Source organism: Esox lucius, chromosome 12 (assembly GCF_011004845.1).
Source record: "Esox lucius isolate fEsoLuc1 chromosome 12, fEsoLuc1.pri, whole genome shotgun sequence".
NCBI lineage: Eukaryota > Metazoa > Chordata > Actinopteri > Esociformes > Esocidae > Esox > Esox lucius.
Window position 1 is genome coordinate 35,002,722 of NC_047580.1, and position 21,613 is coordinate 35,024,334.

Consider the following 21,613-nt stretch of genomic DNA (forward strand, 5'->3'; position numbering starts at 1 on the left):
CTGTTGGACACAGAAGCACCATATCATCTTCTCACAGTAGACATTTTATTTCTGAGGCCAGTAGGATGGCGCTGTGGGTTAAATACCATTCCAGTGGTCTTGTCTGTTGATTGATTTAAATGTTGAAAAGAGGGTGGCTCAAGCTGTAGCCCTGACTCTCCCCTCTTCCTCATACAGCTACATGGTTCCAGACATATTGAAGAAGTCTCATGATGCTAAATTATTTTGTAGTGTAAACATCCAGATATCAGTAGGTCCAGATGATGGCTGGGTCTCAAGCACATTTTCAATTGAGCACCTCCATAGTTCTCTCCATAGAGAGAGAGAGAGAGAGAGAGAGAGAGAGAGAGAGAGAGAGAGAGAGAGAGAGAGAGAGAGGTGTTGAGATAGAGGTGGAGATGTGGTAAAGCTATGTGGTAAGGCTATAGCCTGGTGTCTCAGAACTGTTTGGCTGTCTTTACATCTTTACCTGGAAATGCTTAACCATCCCAAAATGAATTTTTCTATTAATGGACATTAAACCTTGCCAATGCCATGTTATCTTAACACAATGAACGCTATCTTGTGGCACTGCACAAAACACTTGGGTTCGAGCCTTGCCTTAATACATGTCTTTAATTCGATGGTCCAGTCTGACATTGGTGTTCGGTGCTTGTTCGTCTTTTACGTATCACACGCAATATACTCCACACTGACGCAGTTGCGCTGTTCCAGTGTTATCCGTCCCCCCACCGTGTTCTGTTTCCGTTGTGACGAATTCCCTCCCGCGTTTCGCCACATCTCAGATCAACGAGGAAGGCGACCAAGATGGATATTGTGAATCAGGTAGGGCTCTGAACATCTAGATATTTTGTATGACTCAATTTATAACTGTGACATAATGAACTGACTACGCACCGACTGGTTATGGACCTTTCTGTGTGGTAATCTGTGGTGTTAGTTCTGAAATGATGCATCCTAGTTTGTTGACTGAAATACAGACGCACATCAATGAATACTGAAGGATAAAAAATTGTGACAATGCGTTCATCTGTCAGTTCAAATATGTATGTGATTATACTTATTAAAATAGTCTATGAAGGTTTTTTCCATTTTTATTTAATATGATTTCAAATAGGCCCTCACAGATTCGTGGTATGTGACTGGTGATATGAATATATAGCCTAATAATATAAATAAACCGCAAAGATGTGTATTAGAAAGGATAGAAAAAATGTATTTAGCCAATCCATCTTCTGGATATGTGTTGGCTCATACATGAGTGTGAAATGTATTTAAAAAAATCTTCAGTGTTTCAGGCATTATACTACGTCCTTTTAAACCTATCCAAGCATGGAATATGTGCAACTGTAATTCTTAAGATTGCATTGTAAAATGGCAGCTCACTTTTACCCCCCCCCCTATTGGCTAGGCTTTCTATCATCCGCATCTCTGTTAAAAGATAGGCCTTATAATAGCAATTATTTTCAATCTCAATATAGGTGCTTTAAATCAAAAATATAGCTGGGCTATTCCTCTCGATATTGTTCGGGCGAATATAACTATTTTCTATTTGAATTCATGACCACTGTCCTAAAGGGGTAATTGTACATGAAATGGTGTCCGTCCTGTCGTCATATTAGCTCTAAATGTTTTCCTAGTCTGATTCTGTAATAACAAATACGAACGATTTATCCTATATAGTGAGAAACCATCCATAGCCATGATGCGTTTTCGGATACGGTTTATGATACGGCTTCGGATGATAATGCCGGTGGAGTATCTCGCGCTATACCCATAGAGCGTAATGGTGTCGTGTCCAAGCAAAACCGCACCTTTTAGCGGGTCGGGCTACCGGTCGGCGTAACTGGCAGGCCATTACGCCGTGCGTTCGTACCTCTGGTCTGTGCTACTCAGATATCTCGACCTGTTTATGCTGTCCTGAAATGTAACGATACCCACACCTATTGCAAGCTAATATTAATTTGGAGGTTGTAGCCGTATTCAATCCACCGACGCAAAACAAATCTGAAGTCGTCATGTTTTCTAGGCCTATAGGTTATTGACTGCGTTTAAGATGCCATGTCATTCATACTGCAGCCCGAGTCTCCTGTCTGCATGTTTCCTATAGAAATATTGTCAAATGATTGAGAGAAACAGGCCTACTTCTATTGACAATCACACAACGCAAATCTAAGCGAAATCAGTCTGCGCAAATCTAAGCGGAAATGAATAATGCATGAAAACGCGATAGAGTGGTCATCCCTCTCTGATAGATAGAACTGTTAGGTAGCCCGTCCCCTGGAGATCAGTTGATAGAGCGTGGCGCTTGCAACACCAGGTTGATGGGTTCGATTCCGATGGATTTGGGTACGAAAAATGATTATGTAATCATTAATGGAAATTCCTCTGGATGACGCGTCTGTTAAATTGCTTCCATATCAGTATGTGTACCTGTTAATCACAGGTCCCTCCCATAGATAGTGATTTGGGTAAACATACCCAAGAACAGTGAAATTACTATGATGGTGCAGGTATTGTAACATCAAATGATTTAATCTGGGGCAAAAATTAATCATGGTAAATAAAAATATATTTCCTGTGGTTTGTTAAATTGTCTCAACCATAAAGGTAAATAAACTGAATTATGAATCCCTGGGCTACATGTCTTTATGCCCCTGGGCTACAGGTCTCTACAGCCACTTGGTTACTGGTTCCTGGGCTGCAGGTCTTTATGGCCCTGGGCTGCAGGTCTTTATGGCCCTGGGCTACAGATATTACAGGTTTTCCAATGTATTAAAAGGGCCCTGTTTGTATTGCGGGCCCTGTGCTCCTACAGGAAAGTGATCAGGACAAAAGGATGCGTGATTCATGTACCTGTACATCTAAACTGGGCTGGAGTATGTTAATAACATGTAAATGAGTTCCAGTTCTTTCAAACATCCACTGCGTGTGTTGTGCTTCATTACTCAGTATACTGCATCAGCAGTGCGTTGCTCTTCCGATGTGATTTTGAATAATAGTTCTTCTGGTTCCAGTTGGTCGCGGGAGGACAGTTCAGAGTTCTAAAGGTTCCGCTGGGCTTCATCAAAGCTCTGGAATGGGTAAGTCATATCTCTCCATCCATCTTCATCACTTTCCCTCCCTCTCTTTCTTCCTCTCTTTCTGTCTCCCTCTATCTCTCTCACACTTTCTTTCTCCCTTTCTTTCTTTCTTTCTTTTTTTCCCTCTCTCTCTCTCTCTCTCTCTCTCTCTCTCTCTCTCTCTCTCTCTGTATCTCTCTTTCCCTCTGTCTCCCTCTCTCTTTCTGTCTCTCCCTCTGTATTTCCCACTTGCTATGCTCTATCTGTCTCCCTCTCTCTCTGTTTTCCCATTTCTGTTTCTCCCTCTCTCCCCCTTTCCCATTCTCGCTCTCTTTTTTTACACTTGCTCATCCTCTCTCTGACTTCCGTTCTGTATGTCTCTCTCTTTCTGTCTTTCTCGGTTTCTCTCAATGCCTCCTCTGTCTTGTACCACTCCTTTCCTCTCCCCTTCTGTAGTCTGTTAGAAGTCTAAAGTCCTTGAGTTTTTCATAGGTCAACATACACTGGATAACAAGTCTACTCAGCCTCATTGAAAATGCTAAATACATTATTTTTTGTATATGTAGTACATTTTGGTTTTAAAAAGGTCTGATAACCAATAATATTTAGGTTGAAAAATAATAAAAATGTGTCAACACCTTGGTTCATCACACCCTGTAGATTGGGAGTTGTAACTCTGTTTAGATTTTACCAATCACATACCAAATCCACTACCTGGCATCAATTGAAGTGATTCTGATTAACCCTAAATAAAATGAGCTGTTTTTGTGGGATGTCCTTGAAGTGGCCCTGTTTGCATACTGCAGAGAGAGCTGTGGTCCACAAGTAGCTAACAAAAGCTTTTTGCAGATCCTACTGTGGAAAGGTGCAAGCAATTATTTTAGGATATAAAATAACTTAAAAGGCAGTAACTGCATCACGGAACACATAGGTCGAGGCAAGAGGGTACCTCCAGGACATGTCAAAGGTCAGGGCGACCATCTGAAAGTGATGACAAGGCAAGCGGAAAGTTCATCAAGGAGGCTACCAAGATGCCAACATCAACTCCAAAGGAGCAGCAGGAATTTCTGACAGAAACTGCACACTCCCTGCATATTGCAGCCATTGTACTCATTCTCCACATATCTGAGCTGTGAGATGGGATGCCAAGATGGTGGCTAATGCTCATAAAAAAGAACATATAAGCCTATATACATTTTGCTAGAAGACTTAGTCTACCAAAACCATGCTGGAAAATGTTATGATCTGATGAGAACAAGTTAGAACTACTAATTTCATGTTTGGTGCAAAGCCCATCAGAAATACATCTACTGTCAAACATGGTGGTGGTAGCATCATGATATGGAACTGATTCGTACTGGGGACAGAGGCTCTGGTCAAGACAGAGGGGACAATGCATAGCGCCAAGTATCAAGATATTTTAGTGCTAACCATGCTGCACTCTGCCAGAAAGCTGAAGTTATAGAATAATTTGCACTTCCAACATGAAAATAATCCAACGTCCATAACCAAAACAACAAAGAAATGGGTTGCAAAAAGGAAGATTAGTGTCCTGAAATGGCCCAATCAGAGCCCAGACCTTAATCCTAAAGACAATCTGTGGACACTTAAATGTGGCTGTGTACAAGAGATTTCCTGACATTTTCACTCTAAGACTTGTTAAACCTGAAGACACACTAACACTTGTTAAACCTGAAGACACTCTAACACTTGTTAAACCTGAAGACACACTAACACTTGTTAAACCTGAAGACACTCTAACACTTGTTAAACCTGAAGACACTAACACTTGTTAAACCTGAAGACACTAACACTTGTTAAAGCTGAAGACACTCTAACACTTGTTAAACCTGAAGACACTTTAACACTAGTTAAAGCTGAAGACACTAACACTTGTTAAAGCTGAAGACACTCTAACACTTGTTAAACCTGAAGACACTAACACTTGTTAAAGCTGAAGATACTCTAACACTTGTTAAACCTGAAGACACTAACACTTGTTAAAGCTGAAGACACTCTAACACTTGTTAAACCTGAAGACACTCTAACACTTGTTAAACCTGAAGACACTCTAACACTTGTTAAACCTGAAGACACTAACACTTGTTAAAGCTGAAGACACTCTAACACTTGTTAAACCTGAAGACACTCTAACACTTGTTAAAGATGAAGACACTCTAACACTTGTTAAAGCTGAAGACACTCTAACACTTGTTAAAGCTGAAGACACTCTAAGACTTGTTAAAGCTGAAGACACTCTAACACTTGTTATAGCTGAAGACACTCTAAGACTTGTTAAAGCTGAAGACACTCTAAGACTTGTTAAAGCTGAAGACACTCTAACACTTGTTAAAGCTGAAGACACTCTAACACTTGTTAAAGCTGAAGATAGGTTGTTTACAGCTTTGATTTCAGCCTTTTCATTGGCGATATATTTTCTTTAAGGTTGTATACACTGTGTACTGGTTCTGTTATACACTGTAGTTCTGAGAGTCTGGCAATGACCGGCATTCTCACGTATTCGCATCTTTAATTTATTGATGAATATCTGTATTTAGGGAAGCCCTGGTTTGTATTGCAGCTGCTAATGTTGAACATCAGTGGTGTTATTTACAGTATAATGTTGGCCGCCTCTCACCACTGATACACTAATATGGGATATACAGGCTTTGTATGGTGTCATTGGTGTCACTTTTGGTTTTGCCCCCATTTATCATGAGCTGAACTCAAAATTCTGACTTTCTCTATGTACACAAAAGGCCTATTTATCTCCAATATTGTTCACAAATCTGTCTAAATCTGTGTCAGTGTGCACTTCTCCTTTGCCGAGATAATCCATCCACCTCACAGGTGTGGCATATCAAGATGCTGATTAGACAGCATGATTATTGCACAGGTGAGCCTTAGGCTGTCCACAATAAAAGGCCACTATAAAATACAGTTTCACTGTATTGGGGGGATCCGAAAACCTGTCAGTATCTGGTGTGACCACCATTTGCCTACAAGTCCCTGGTCTACCGGTCTTTATGACCCTGGGCTACAGGTCTTTATGGGCCTGGGCTACAAGTTCCTGGTCAACTTCCTGGTCAACTGGTCTTTATGACCCTGGGCTACAGGTCTTTATGGGCCTGGGCTACAAGTTCCTGGCCAACTGGTCTTTATGACCCTGGGCTACAGGTCTTTATGGGCCTGGGCTACAAGTTCCTGGTCAACTGGTCTTTATGACCCTGGGCTACAGGTCTTTATAGGCCTGGGCTACAAGTTCCTGGTCAACTGGTTTTTATGACCCTGGGCTACAGGTCTTTATGGGCCTGGGCTACAAGTTCCTGGTCAACTGGTCTTTATGACCCTGGGCTAAAGGTCTTTATGGCCCTGGGCTACAAGTTCCTGGTCAACTGGTCTTTATGACCCTGGGCTAAAGGTCTTTATGGCCCTGGGCTACAAGTTCCTGGTCAACTGGTCTTTATGACCCTGGGCTAAAGGTCTTTATGGCCCTGGGCTACAAGTTCCTGGTCAACTGGTCTTTATGACCCTGGGCTAAAGGTCTTTATGGCCCTGGGCTACAAGTCTTTATGGCCTTGGGCTATAGGTCTTTATTGCCCTGGACTAAAGGTCTTTATGGCCTTGGGCTACAGGTCTTTATGGCCCTGGGCTACAGGTCTTTATGGCCCTGGACTAAAGGTCTTTATGGCCTTGGGCTACAGGTCTTTATGGCCCTGGGCTACAAGTGTGTATGGCCCTGGGCTGCAGATCTTACAGGTTTTCCAATGTATTAAAAGGGCCCTGTTTGTATTGCGGGCCCTGTTTGTATTGCGGGCCCTGTTTGTATTGCGGTCCCTGTTTGTATTGCGGGCCCTGTTTGTATTGCGGGCCCTGTTTGTATTGCGGGCCCTGTGCTCCTACAGGAAGGGGCCGTGAGTCTCTTATACGAATCAAAAGGTAAATTATGGAGTGTTGCATTTTGTTTTGGTGTGTAGGTATTAAATAAGCCTTAGAGCCCAGCACCCTGTATCCCACTGCAGGGGGGCGGCTAGTTAAGGTCAGTCCCAGTGGGTCCCTGGATGGGAAAACAGATGCTTGAAGGGGCCAGCAGGAGGCACTATTCCATCTGGTCTAAAGATGAAACCCCACTACCACAGGGAAGTGAAGGAGTCATGCCGTCCTATATCAAATCATTCGATAAATGAGTGTCCTTTCTGTGGTCACTAAAAATCCCATGGCCCTGATCGACACAGTGGGGGTGTTAACCCAGTGACACACCCTCACGGCCACCTCATCACAACCAGCTTCTCATTGGCTCGTTCATCCTCTCTCCTCCGCCTTGTTACATACAAAATTAAATATAAAATACTAGACGGGCTAAATGTGTGCAATCAATATATGTACAGAAATGTGTTGTTTTTGTGTGTGTGGGAGACCCCCACAGCGTTGGAGAGGGTGTTCACATCCTGGGGTCAGATTGGGAAGGTTACTATGGACAAATCAGGATGAAATCTCATCATCATCATCATCATCATCTTCTTCCGCTTATCCGGGGCCGGGTCGTGGGGGCAGCAGTCTAAGCAGAGATGCCCAGACATCCCTCTCCCCAGCTCTTCCGGGGGGACACCGAGGCGTTCCCAGGCCAGCCGGGAGACATAGTCCCTCCAGCATGCCCTAGGTCTTCCCCGGGGTCTCCTCCCGGTGGGACGGGCCCGGAACACCTTCCCAGAAAGGCGTTCAGGAGCCATCCGGAACAGATGCCCAAGCCACCTCAGCTGACCCCTCTCGATGTGGAGGAGCAGCGGCTCTCTGAGCTCCTCCCGGGTGACCGAGCTTCTCACCCTATCTCTAAGGGATCGCCCAGCCACGCTGCGGAGAAAGCTCATTTCGGCCGCCTGTATCCGGGATCTTGTCCTTTCGGTCATGACCCAAAGCTCATGACCATAGGTGAGAGAAGGAACATAGATTGACTGGTAAATCGAGAGCTTCGCCTTGCGGCTCAGCTCTTTCTTCACCACAACAGACCGATACATTGACCGCATTACTGCAGAAGCTGCACCGATCCGTCTGTCAATCTCCCGTTCCATCCTTCCCTCACTCGTGAACAAGACCCCTAGATACTTAAACTCCTCCACTTGAGGCACGAAATCTCCACCAACCTGAAGTGGGCAAGCCACAAGTGGGCAAGAGGATGAAATCTCTTTTGGGTAAAAGAGTAGTTCTAACTTTCATAATTACCTGCTACCTGTTTGACATATGCTTGTGGAAGATTTCACATACTCTTATTTAAAACCAGTCTGAATGAAGAAGCAGAAACATCCTGGATGTTACAGTTACTAGTTACCTGTCCACATTTGTAATCAGTAATGTAACTTTTGCATTACTCAAACTCAGTAACGTAATTGGATTACTTTGAATTACTTTTAGATTACTTTCGTATAAAGAGGCATTGGGGGGAAAAAAATAGGAATAACCTATAACCAATTGAACACCTTTACCAGGATCAATCAATGTTAGAGTTTATATAGCTGGCCAAAAACGGAATTAGCATTTTACCTTATGGGTTGTGTACAGTGCTTTTGGAAATAGGTTTGTAAACCATTGCTTTTTACTTCAATATGATTGGGCTACATCTCTACATTACATGCTTAAGATCTGTCAGATATTCAGTCATTCCAATGAATCCAATAAACCTCGATCTTCCAGAATCTGACTTTTTATCTGAACATAACCCAAAACCTAATGATGTATTGGCCTATTCTGTTATTTGTGTTGTATTCATGATTTTAATTGTTTCAAAACACTGTTGAAAAATAAATGGCAATTACTCGAAAAAAGTAATTAAGATAAAAAATTAAGATATAATGAACAACATTTTCAGAGATGCAAAGTAAGCAGAATCACATTGTCTACCTGTATGGACGGAATTGATGTGGCCACGTCAAATGCAAATAATCATCCTTTGACAGAGTGCTTCCTAACACCCCTTTTCTCCTCAAATGTCGTGGTAAATTCCATATGTTTTATCTTGAAGGCAGCGCCAAGTTACAGCTATCTAACAAATAGCTGTCTGATATATTAAACAATTCCTGTCTAAGTTCTTCGGTGCAACTCGTCCTGGCTGTGTTGTTCGGTGCATTTGGTAAATAAACCTTGAAATTTGAAAAAGATATAACACCAGGTAGGCCTATTGCTTATCATTGTTCTGAGAAAGATGCATTGAGTAGATAACTAAATAACATTTGATATGGCTTGGCTATTATTACCGTAGATATACTCATCCAACCAACCAAAACCGGTGGAAATTAAACTAGCGCTTCATCAGTCACTAATTTGGTTATGCCAAACCACTTTTGCGCACATGATGATCACACACAACTGAGTCGCGCAGTTTTTTAAAACATTAAATAATAAACTCAAACATGCAAGGTGTCATATTTATTTCAAGCACCTATTATTTTAAAATTGAAGTAATCCAAAAGTAATCATAAATTTTTTCAGAAGTATCTGTAATCCGATTACAATATTTTTGTTGGTAATGTAACTGATTACAGTTACTGTTTTTTTGTAATCAGTTACTCCCCAACTCTGCGGACCACTGACCAAGAGAACACCAGTGGGCAACCATTACAGGGTAATGACAAGAACAACAGGGACATCTAGTGGCTGCAGAGAGTCATGACACATTGGACCAGTCAATGAGAGTCTACATGTAAAATGCCATTGATATTCTCTGGTTTGGACGAGGACTCAAATCAACTCTGATCAAATGTGATTTGATTTTGATTGGACAGCAGTCAACACATTGGTTAAGTTCCCCTGATCAATATTGAAATTCTAACACTTTAGCATACATTTCCATCAAGCCTTGTCCATCAACTGATTACAGGGTAACGACACAAATGTGTAATTTTGATTAGGTTTGGCCAAGAAACAAGCCTCTTATTTTAGTTTATTTAAAACATAACAGAAATAGATAAAAAAAAAACGGCAGATGAAAAAACCTCTTATTTTACAGTTTACACAAAAAACGTAACAGAAATAGATTACAAAAACAGAAGGTGAAACTAGGCTTAGCTAAATGGGTGGGAACCAGTGTTCATCGCTGTGTGGAATAAATGGGCAGTAATTATTATGCTTGCTGGCTAGTCCAGCTGGAGTCGTGAAGGCTGAGCATGACCCCCCCAACACACACCCCCACCCACACACACCAGCAGAACACGACAGATGGCATACCATCTCTTGGAAAATGTAATAGCGTCTAGATTTTCCTCATGCATCGCCGTTACAATAACAAACACACACATCTGGTCTGGCCTACTGGGTTACATACTACATTAACCTAATCTCCTAGTGGGTGAATGTGATGGATTTATTAAATCTACTGGAATTAGCCAGGAAATTTTGCATTTCTGGGGAGTACCGCACTTCCTGTATAGGACATATAGAAATAGATTACAGCACTTCCTGTATAGGACATATAGAAATAGAGTTCTTGTACATGTTCAGAACACATCATCAACACATCTGAGACTGCAAATACAGATTTTTTTATGTTTACAAATAATCAGTTACAATTTGGGTTTCAGCTACAAATCTACTCTACAAATGCAAATAATTATTTCAGTGATTTACCTTCATAGAGATGTCCCACAAAGTAACAGTGTGAAATGGTCTTATTCTTAACTGTCTTTGTTTCTTTTTCTGTCTGTCCTGCAGATCTTTGCCATCTTTGCGTTCTCAACATGTGGGAGTTACTCTGGGATGTTTAAGATGAGTGTGGAGTGTAAAAACAGGACAGAGAGTGATCTCAGCATAGAAGTGGAGTTTGAATACCCCTTCAGGTCAGTCAGGGTTTCTTTGGGTTTTAGGCTGACAGACATCAGTCTTATTTGAATTCTGGTCACAAGTGCATCATACACACATTAATATACTTCATTGTGACTGTGCTTCAGCAGCATGTGAATTGTCATCTGAGTTATATTTCATTGATTTTTGTTTGGGTGGACGTGGGTTAGGACAAATCAAGTCAACTTGAAAGTGAACATTTTGAAAGTTTGGGATGAACCTTGTCTTTTTTGTTATATGACAGACTGGGTTTGTTGCTATGTCCCATGCTGTGTTTGTTGCAATGTTACAGGAAGTAGTTGTGCTATGTGACAGCCAGGGTTTATTGTATATGTAACAGGCTGGTTTTGTTTCTATGTGACAAGCTGCGTTTGTTGTTATGTGACAGGCTGGTTTCGTTTCTATGTGACAGGCTGGTTTTGTTGCTATGTGACAGGCTGGTTTAGTTTTTGTGTGACAGGCTGTGTTTGCAGCCAGGGTTTAAACAACTGAACTGAAGCATTCTGTTGGTATCAGTAAGGAAGTTAACACACATCTTGTGAGCAGGTTTCTCCCAACATACATCACACTGGTCCAGGGAAATCAATGAAGAAAAGGAATTAGTAACACCACATCTCCACTAGGTGTCTCACTATTGTTATAAACTGGTTACCAACCTGACTAGAACCGTAAAAAAACAAATTTTGGCTTAACCTTTTGCACAGAACTTTTAGCAGTTAGTTGATTACACTCACCTGGTGCCCCAGATCAGAACCAGTCCCGTTATCACCAGAAGAGGAAACCAGAAGAGTTTCAGCCCTCAAGGACCAGAGTTGAATAATCATAGTATTTGGTTTGATGTACCACAACTTTCAGCAAATCAGCGATTGGTTTGAGTTTGTTTGTTGAGTTGTTTGATTGAGTGAACGACAGATTGATTCATTGACTGATTGGTCTTTTGTCACCAGGCTTCACCAAGTATACTTCGATGCTCCGACTTGTAAAGGAGGACCCCCCGAGCGTCTCTTCCTGGTTGGCGACTACTCTTCCTCTGCAGAGTTCTTCGTGACCATTGGGGTGTTTGCCTTCCTGTACTCCATGGCTGCACTCAGCGTCTACATCTTCGCCTTGGAGAAATACCGCGAAAACAACAAGGGGCCTCTCATTGTGAGTGTACAGGGTGAGAGGTGGGCGTAGGTGTGTGTGTGTGTGTGTACAGGGTGAGAGGTGGGCGTAGGTGTGTGTGTGTGTGTACAGGGTGAGAGGTGGGCGTAGGTGTGTGTGTGTGTACAGGGGGAGAGGTGGGCGTAGGTGTGTGTGTGTGTACAGGGTGAGAGGTGGGCGTAGGTGTGTGTGTGTGTGTACAGGGTGAGAGGTGGGCGTAGGTGTGTGCGTGTGTGTGTGTGTACAGGATGAGATGTGGGCGTAGGTGTGTGTGTGTGTGTGTACAGGCTGAGAGTTCGGCATATGTGTGTGTGTGTGTAATTGTACTAAATCCATACCTCATTTATACAATGTAGATGTGGACCTTTGCTTCTCCCTCCCCCTTTTCCTGACACATTTGTTGTACCTGTATGTCAACGCCGTTTTCCTGTTTCGCCCTTCACCTCAGGACTTTGGCGTTACGTGCGTGTTCACCTTCATGTGGCTGGTGAGCTCAGCAGCGTGGGCCAAGGGCCTCTCGGATGTCAAAGCGTCCACGGACCCAGAGAAGGTGGTGGACCTGATCTCAGCCTGCGACGAGGAGGGGAACCACTGCCGCGAGGTCCATGACCCCGTTATGTCTGGACTGAACACCTCTGTTGTGAGTGCTGGTGTTAACAGCTAGGATCAATGACAGACTCAGTAACTTAGTGACTGGGGAAACGAAACAGCTGGGAGAATGTACCCTGTTTGGCTGTTTCATCTCTTCGCCTGCGTTCATATCGCTGAATACTCCTTAAAAAAATATCAACCGTTAAATGTATCCTCTGCGGTCGTTAGTTCACTCTCTCAGCTCTTTGTTCACTCTCTCAGCTCTTTGTTCACTCTCTCAGCTCTTTGTTCACTCTCTCAGCTCTTTGTTCACTCTCTCAGCTCTTTGTTCACTCTCTCAGCTCTTTGTTCACTCTCTCTAGGTCTGGATCAGAAGGCCTGTTAAATGAAACAATTGATTCAAATTAAACCCGGTCTCTTTTTCTCCTCTAGTGTTTTGGCTTCATGAACCTGGTGCTGTGGGGAGGGAATCTGTGGTTTGTCTTCAAGGAGACCGGCATCATCGCCCCCTTCATGCGCGCCCCCCCTCCCCAAGAGAAGCAGCCCGCCCCAGACTCCTATGGCCAGCAGGGGGGGTACGAGCAGGACCCGTATGCCGGCTCCCAGGGAGGCTACCAGCCAGAATACACCCAACAACAGGGTTACAACCAGGAGGGCGGAGACTACGGACAGGCCCCCACCTCCTTCGCCAATCAGATGTGAGGTGGGAGGAACCAGGAAGGAGGGGGGGGGGTCAGCTGGTGAGTCACATAAGGTTACTTCCATTATTGTTGTTGTTATTATGGTTGTTGTTTTTATTTAAATGTTTTTGACAGTGACAACGCATTACCGGTGTCATGATATTGTACAATTACGCTGATGCATTGTTTAATATTATTATATATTTTTGTCTTCTCCAAACTCCTCCGGTAATGTCACAGCTTCTATCATCTGTTTCTCTCCCCAGAGGCAGCGGTGTGGGTGGCAGGTGGGGGGGGGGGTGCTCCAGTACCCACAATGCCACACCTTTTCCTGTGTGTCTGTTTGTGCATCTGTCTGTGTGCTGACTAAACAGGGGTGGGTGGGGGAAACAGGAAGGGGAGGGGTCTAGATGTTAGGAAATATAGAGTAATGTGAAGAACTTGAACACAATACAAAACTATGGAACATATTATATTTAAAAAAATTATTATTATAAAAAACAAAATAATGCTAGCAACAATGAAAAAATTTATTACAATGTTCATAATAGTCATATAAAAATATTTGAGAGAATGTATTTGTCTGTGTTGTATAGATAATCACTATGAACAAATATATAGACGAATTTCGTAATGTTATGTATGGCAATATTCTAATGTTTGTTTTTTTCAGTTTAGTAAATAAATTATCGTATCAATAATTCTGCCAAACACCAATTGCTCCTCTGTGCGACAATTTGCACTTAATTTTGGTACCAAATTCTTTGTAATTGTATAATTGATTTTGTTTCATTAATCTGCCTGTTTGTTCGCTTCAGTTCCTCTTTTCATTTCTACACCACTAATCTGATGTGGCAGGCACCGCAGCAGGGCTCATAGGGACTGGAAGATGTGGTTTTCAGGCTTCAGTTCAGTTTTCTGAAAACCACTTCCAGTGTTCGAGTCATGCAGAGGCCAATATATCAGTGACATCACAGAGCTTTAGAGAAGAAAGAGGAGGTTGAAGAGATGGACTCAACAAACGTCCAACTATACAGTTTATTCTAGCCTGAGTGTCAGTCTGTTTATGCCATCATACCACTCCCTGCCTGTTCCTTTAACATGACAGCACAAACTATTCTAGGACCAGGCTACAGCTCACGGTGTGTGTGAGAGAAATCAAAGAGTCTACAGAGGAATTCACTGAATGATTGGCCTTTTTCATTCCTCTGTCAAATGTATAGAACATTGAGCTGAACGTGTAAAGTGCAGTACAGGCCTCGCAGGAGAACCTCAGTGACAGAAGAGCACGGTAATGTTGAATACTTCCTGTAGTGCTGTTCAAGGCCCATCACACTCCTTACTGTTGGTACTGTCAGTGTTTTATGCAAACTGGTGGCCATGATTGTCCTCGTTTGGTGTTTTTGTAACAGTGGGACCCAGAGGTGATCCGAGTGTGCTGAGATGGTGTGTGTGTGTGTGTTTACCGCTGTGGTCTTCTCCATTTCCTGGTGATACAGTGTTCCAAACTCCCTCTCTCTCTCTAACTCCCATTCTTAGTCTATTACTTACTATCTGTCCTGTAAAATATGTGTCTGACACATAGTTAGGACAGAAAATGAAAGATTCCCGAGCCAGGGAACCATTCAACCTCATCCTATTACAGTGCAATATTTTAAATTTTGCAGTTAAAGCTCTCGTAAACATGCAGTACCAGTCAGAGGTTTGGACACACCAAATCCTTCAAGAGTGTTTTGAGAGTGCCAGGTGTGTGTTAGGTTGTCATTAAATCAATGGTTGTGGAAGAATCTACAATATGAAATATAGTTTTGATCTGTGGATCACTTTTTTGGTTGGTACATGATTCCCGTATGTGTTATTTAATAGTTCTGATTCTACTTTGTGGTGAATAGTGAAACTAAAGGAAACCCTTGAATGAGTAGGCGTGTCCAAACCTTTGACCGGTATGATATGTATATGTCTCTTTTTTTCTCACTTCTGGTCTGTGTCCAGTCCTTGAAAACACATTTTGGTTGGTTTACAGCATCCCAAGATGCAGGGTCAGGAGTCAACTCATTTATCAATTCAAGAAAATATAAAAAATGTATTTCAAGACTTGGAATGGATTTTCAACTTCCTTCCTGAATTGACAAAATGTAACAACTGAATGTCCTACCCTGCTCTGGGACTCTGGGTTGATTCTCAGTAATGATGAACTGATAAACTTTTAGGGAGAGGAAGTTGACGGGCCACCACACAGCAGGCTGCATGTTTCGATGTTCTTAAGCCTCCAGCATGCCCCGACGGGAACGTGACGCAATGCCAGAAACATTAGTAACTAAGAAATTTAGTTTTTGTCTGAAAAGCTTTTCTATGATGTAGAAACTGAATATTGCGAAGCACACCTTTCTTCCTTTGCTCTCTCTCTTCCTCTCTGTCTTTCCCTGTCTCTCTCTGCTCAGCCCAATGTCTTTTGCGTTTCTCTTTTATAAATATGCTCTTCAGATACTCTGTTGTTGATGGTGTTTGATATGTCTTGTGGTACTCTTATTGCCTTGGGGTTGTGGTGTAATTCTTGTATATGATATATATTTAGCATTGATGATGATGATGATGATGTTGTTGTGGAAGACACTAGTTACATAAAGGCTATGGAGAAAACAGGTTGACCAAAATTATCATGTGACCTGTCTTTCTCCTATCGGATCCATGTGGGGAAATTTCAATAAAGATGACAACATCATGGGCAATGTTTTTTCTCTCTTACTTCCACAGTGTCCTCAGTATTCCAGACTATTTGTTTCTATGACCAATAGGTTGGGATTCATTCTGTGGTGGTCTTGACAAAAGGTCTGACAGAAACAAGCAAAGCCGTGGCCGCCATCCTTTACAACATTTCTGAGGAACTAGTGCATCAGTCAGATGATCTCTATCTGCTCTGGGTTCCGACAATGTAGGCTGCAATCTTGTATCGGATCAATAGTTTGTTTTGCCCAAAAGCTCTGAAACTTTCAAAGAAACAGTTTACCAGAAGGTTTAGGTGCTTACATGTCCTAACAAACACAATCCTCAGTCATCCTCAGAGATGACGTTTCCCTGTAAAAAAAAAAAATGGTCATAACAGTTGCAGTAACCATGACAGCAGCCGAGATTTCCTGAAAAGACGACTTCTGGCTAAGACTGCTCAAGGCTCTGAAGGACTCCCACCACACTCTCCCCTCCTCATGTCTTGTCTACTCAGGTTCCTGTCTTTTTACCATCAATCTACACACAACACCCCATAATGACAAAGTGAAAACGCACTGTAACAAAAGAACTGGGAAAGGTTTGTGGCCCAGGAGGCCATTTCATCAACGTGAATATAACTGCAGGTGAGACCTGGATGTAGTCAAAGACGCTCACCTCTGAGGCAGCCTCCCAGTGGCCCTTTGGAAGGAATGGGGGCCCAGGGTTGATTCGTCAATCCAATCCAACTTCCAATCCAACTTTATTTGTAAAGCACATTTAAAACAACCAAGTTGACTAAAGTGCTGGACATTAACATGCTTTAGGACAGATTATAAACACACGAGTAACAAAACAAGCATTAAAAACAAGTTTACAAACTGGAAAATGAAAATGCAGAATACGACTCTCAAGCAGGTTTAAAGGCCAATGAATAAAAGTAAGTTTTAAGTGGTGATTTAAAAATCTGGAAGCTGGGGGCAAATCTGACCTGCAGAGGCCATTCATTCCACAGCCTTGGGGCCAATCTGACCTGCAGGGGCCATTCATTCCACAGCCTTGGGGCCAATCTGACCTGCAGAGACAATTCATTCCACAGCCTTGGGGCCAATCTGACCTGCAGAGGCCATTCATTCCACAGCCTTGGGGCCAGGACTGAGAATGCTCCATCTCCCCTATTTTTAAGTTGGAGGGACAACAAGGAGTAGCTGGTCAGTAGACCTTAATGATCTCAGAGGAGCGTACGGCTTCAGTAATTCTGCGATATAAGCTGGGGCTTATGTATTCTAAAACAAACTGGCAGCCAATGAAGGGAAGCAAGAACAGGTGTAATGTGATCTCGTTTACGAGTTTCGGTAAAGAGTCGAGCATCAGCATTTTGGAACAGTTGTAATCTAGAGAGGGAGGCCTGGCTAACACCTATATATAAAGCATTGCAGTAATCCAGGCAAGTCGTGATAAAAGCATGTATAACCCTCTCAAAATCTGTGAAAGATTAAAATGGCTTCAGCTTGGTGAGCAGCCCGAGTTGAAAGAAACAAGCTTTTACCACAGAATGTATCTGTTTCTCTAGTTGAAAATCACTGTCCATCTTAACACCAAGGTTAGTTACCATAGACTTGACCTAAGGTGTCAGGGGACCCAGGGCCAATTGGGAGGCGCCAAGAGAACTACCGGGTGTAAGTATCATGACCTCGGTTTTACTTTCATTCAAATGTAAAACGTTTAAAGCCATCCAGGCTTTAATGTCATAAAAACAGTCTAACCGTCTTTTTAGGGAATTATCACCCTTTTAATCGCCAAGTAGATCTGTGAATTGTCTGCATAAAAATGGAAACTGATGTTACATTTCTTTAAGATGGATCCAAGGGGAAGCAAAGAAAGGGAGAAGAGAATCGGCCCCAAACTAGAACCCAGAGGAACCCCACATATCAGTGGTGCTGAGGGTGAAATAGAACTTTAAACACTCTCTCTGATAGATATGATCTAAACCATTCTAGTGCAGCACCTTCAATCCCCACGCTGTGCTCAAGACGAGAAATAAGAACACTACAGTCGACAGAGTCAAATGCTGCTGTGAGATCTAAAAGCATCAGGATTGCAGAATCGCCAGTCTGTTGAGATTATAAGATCACAAAAAAGTGCAGACTCTGTGCTATGAAATGCTTTAAGGCCAGACTGGAACACCTCAAGGATACCATGCAGATCAAAAAAAATCTATTGTAACTACGAGAACTACCTTCTCTAAAATCTTAGACATAAAAGGAAGCTTAGAGATCGGATGATAATTGGCCACTTCTTAATCTCCTCAGGAAGTACAGTTGTTTCTGGGCAGTTTTCACTGCAGATTTCACTTGTTTGGACCACAGAGAAACTTGAATTCGTAGAGACTCTCCACTTCAGCTCAATCAAAGACCTGCCTCCAAGACATTCAAAGAGGAAGTGGAAATTATTGTCAGTGAAAGGCTGACAGTTCAGTGGAAGAAATTGGAGATACGAAAGTGTCAGTTGAGTGGTGATCTGTGGAAACCTTGACAGACCTGAACATGAGGGGAAAGGGTTGCAAACCATTTCCTGAGGTTGTAGGCAAAAGCTTGACATTTGGCATAAGGCAAGGCAAGGCAATTTTATTTATATAGCACATTTCATACACAATGGTCATTCAAAGTGCTTTACATCCATTTGACAGAGGTACTGTTACAGAAATAAGAAAAAATAAAAACCATTAAGAATATAAAATCAAATACAGAACAGTGAAGAAATAAGAAAAATTAAAACCGTTAAGAATATAAAGTCAAATACAGTTTAGAATAAAAAATATATTAAAATAGAGGACAGTGAAAACAGTCGGACGGACAGTGGCACAGTGCTCATTCATTAAATGCAAAGTAAAATAGATGTGTTTTGAGTCTGGATTTGAATGTGACTACTGTAGGAGCACATCTGATCTCTTCTGGAAGCTGGTTCCAGCTGCGACTGGCATAATAGCTAAAAGCAGACTCTCCTTGCTTAGAGTGAACCCTTGGTATTTCTAGCTGATGTGATCCTAATGATCTGAGTGTTCGTTTGGGTTTATATTCATTGAGCATATCTGCAATGTATTGAGGTCCTAGGCCTTTGAACGATTTATATACCAGTAATAATACTTTAAAATCGATCCTATATGTAACTGGCAGCCAGTGTAAAGACCTGAGGACTGGTGTGATATGATCATATTTTCTGGTTCTGCTGAGAATCCTGGCCGCGGCGTTCTGTACGAGCTGCAACTGTCTTATGGTCTTTTTGGGAAGGCCAGTGAGGAGTCCATTACAATAATCCACCCTGCTGGTGATGAAAGCATGCACTAGTTTTTCTAAGTCTTGACTAGAAACAAAGCATCTAATTCTTGCAATATTTTTCAGATGATAGAATGCTGATTTAGTTATTGCTTTGACATGACTACTGAAGTTAAGGTCTGACTCTAGAGACACACCGAGATTCCTGACTTGATTTTTAGTTGTTTGACCTTTAGAGTGAAGGTACGCGTTCACCTTGAGAACTTCATCTTTATTTCCAAACGCAATAACTTCAGTTTTATCTTTGTTTAACTGAAGAAAGTTTTGGCACATCCAACTATTTATTTCATCAATGCATTGGAGCAGGGAGTCAATTGGGCTGTAATCGTTAGGCGATAGGGCTAAGTAGATCTGTGTGTCATCTGCATAGCTGTGATAAGAGATTTGGTTCTTTCTCATTATTTGGCTCATTGGGAGCATGTACAGGTTGAATAGGAGTGGCGCAAGAATTGAGCCTTGAGGAACTCCGCATGTCATGGACGTCCACTCAGACCTATGGTCTCCTATACTCACATAATACCCTCTTGCTTCTAAGTATGACCTGAACCATTTTAGGACTATCCCAGAGAGCCCCACCCAGTTTTCCAGCCTGTCTAGAAGTATGTTGTGATCGACAGTGTCAAATGCAGCACTGAGATCAAGTAGTATCAGCACTGATAATTTGCCTGAGTCAGTATTTAAGCGAATATCGTTTATTATCTTAATGAGCGCTGTCTCTGTGCTGTGATGCGGTCGGAAACCAGATTGAAAATTGTCAAAGTATCCGTTTGAGCTTAAGAATTTGTTCAGCTGATTGAAGACAACTTTTTCAATGATCTTGCCTATAAAAAGTGGCTTTTTCAGCAGAACATTAATGACACGTCATTCGGGTGTTTATTTTTTACCTCCATTTGGCTCTGTTTTGGGAGCTTACAGAGGGGGAGGGACAGAGCCAAGCCAGGAGGACAGTTATAGGTCTTGGATTGGTCAAAGGTTAGAATTTGCAGAATCACAAGATTGTGGGATTGTTGAAGCTTTGGGTGTGGAGGGGATGTTTTGGATGACACGCCTCTTCAACATTGCGTGGGAGTCGGGGAAAGTGCCAAAGGACTGGCGGACCAGGGTGGTGGTTATGGATGTTGCTGGAAATTCTGGCTGCTGTACTTGCATGCCTTCCTTGCAGCTAATCGAGATCGCCAGTTTGTATTATTATTTCATGTTGTATTTATTTTCTTTTAAATCACAGTGTCGCAAGCCCGGCCTGGCCCTAGCCTGGCAGACACTTCTCATCTGTTGGGCTCCTAAGGGGCCCATTCATAAACTAGCAAAACAAGTAGGCTCCACCCTGTCACTAACCCCCACCACCATCACCGCTCCACCCTGTCACTAACCCCTCCACAATCACTCCTCCACCCTGTCACTAACCCCCTCCACCATCACCGCTCCACCCTGTCACTTACCCCCTCCACCATCACCGCTCCACCCTGTCACTAACCCCCTCCACCATCACCGCTCCACCCTGTCACTTACCCCTTCCACCATCACCGCTCCACCCTGTCACTAACCCCCTCCACCATCACCGCTCCATCCTGTCACTTACCCCCTTCACCATCACCGCTCCATCCTGTCACTTACCCCCTTCACCATCACCGCTCCATCCTGTCACTAACCCCCTCCACCAACACTCCTCCACCCTGTCACTAACCCCCTCCACCATCACCGCTCCACCCTGTCACTTACCCCCTTCACCATCACCGCTCCACCCTGTCACTAACCCCCTCCACCATCACCGCTCCATCCTGTCACTTACCCCCTTCAGCATCACCGCTCCATCCTGTCACTTACCCCCTTCACCATCACCGCTCCATCCTGTCACTAACCCCCTCCACCAACACTCCTCCACCCTGTCACTAACCCCCTCCACCATCACCGCTCCACCCTGTCACTAACCCCCTCCACCATCACCGCTCCACCCTGTCACTAACCCCCTCCACCATCACCGCTCCATCCTGTCACTTACCCCCTTCACCATCACCGCTCCATCCTGTCACTTACCCCCTTCACCATCACCGCTCCATCCTGTCACTAACCCCCTCCACCAACACTCCTCCACCCTGTCACTAACCCCCTCCACCAACACTCCTCCACCCTGTCACTAACCCCCTCCACCATCACCGCTCCACCCTGTCACTAACCCCCTCCACCATCACCGCTCCACCCTGTCACTAACCCCCTCCACCATCACCGCTCCACCCTGTCACTTACCCCCTTCACCATCACCGCTCCATCC

The 21,613-nt window shown here is 43.2% G+C and overlaps 1 protein-coding gene across 1 annotated transcript; it reads left to right on the plus strand.

The window, feature by feature from the left end:
* The first annotated feature begins 703 nt into the window (after positions 1–703).
* Positions 704–16,035, plus strand: sypa (synaptophysin a). The gene is made up of 7 exons (XM_020052023.3): positions 704–825; positions 3,018–3,083; positions 10,764–10,888; positions 11,840–12,038; positions 12,484–12,675; positions 13,059–13,366; positions 13,573–16,035. The coding sequence occupies exons 1-6, from the start codon at positions 808–810 to the stop codon at positions 13,326–13,328; spliced, it is 870 nt and encodes a 289-aa protein (XP_019907582.2). The 5' UTR covers positions 704–807; the 3' UTR covers positions 13,329–13,366; positions 13,573–16,035.
* The last annotated feature ends 5,578 nt before the right edge of the window (positions 16,036–21,613 follow it).

Excerpts from the sequence above, each read along its gene's own strand:
- sypa (XM_020052023.3), top strand. Across the intron at positions 3,084-10,763 it reads TCATCAAAGCTCTGGAATGG|ATCTTTGCCATCTTTGCGTT; the intron begins GTAAGTCATATC and ends TCTGTCCTGCAG. Across the intron at positions 12,676-13,058 it reads CTGGACTGAACACCTCTGTT|TGTTTTGGCTTCATGAACCT; the intron begins GTGAGTGCTGGT and ends TTTCTCCTCTAG.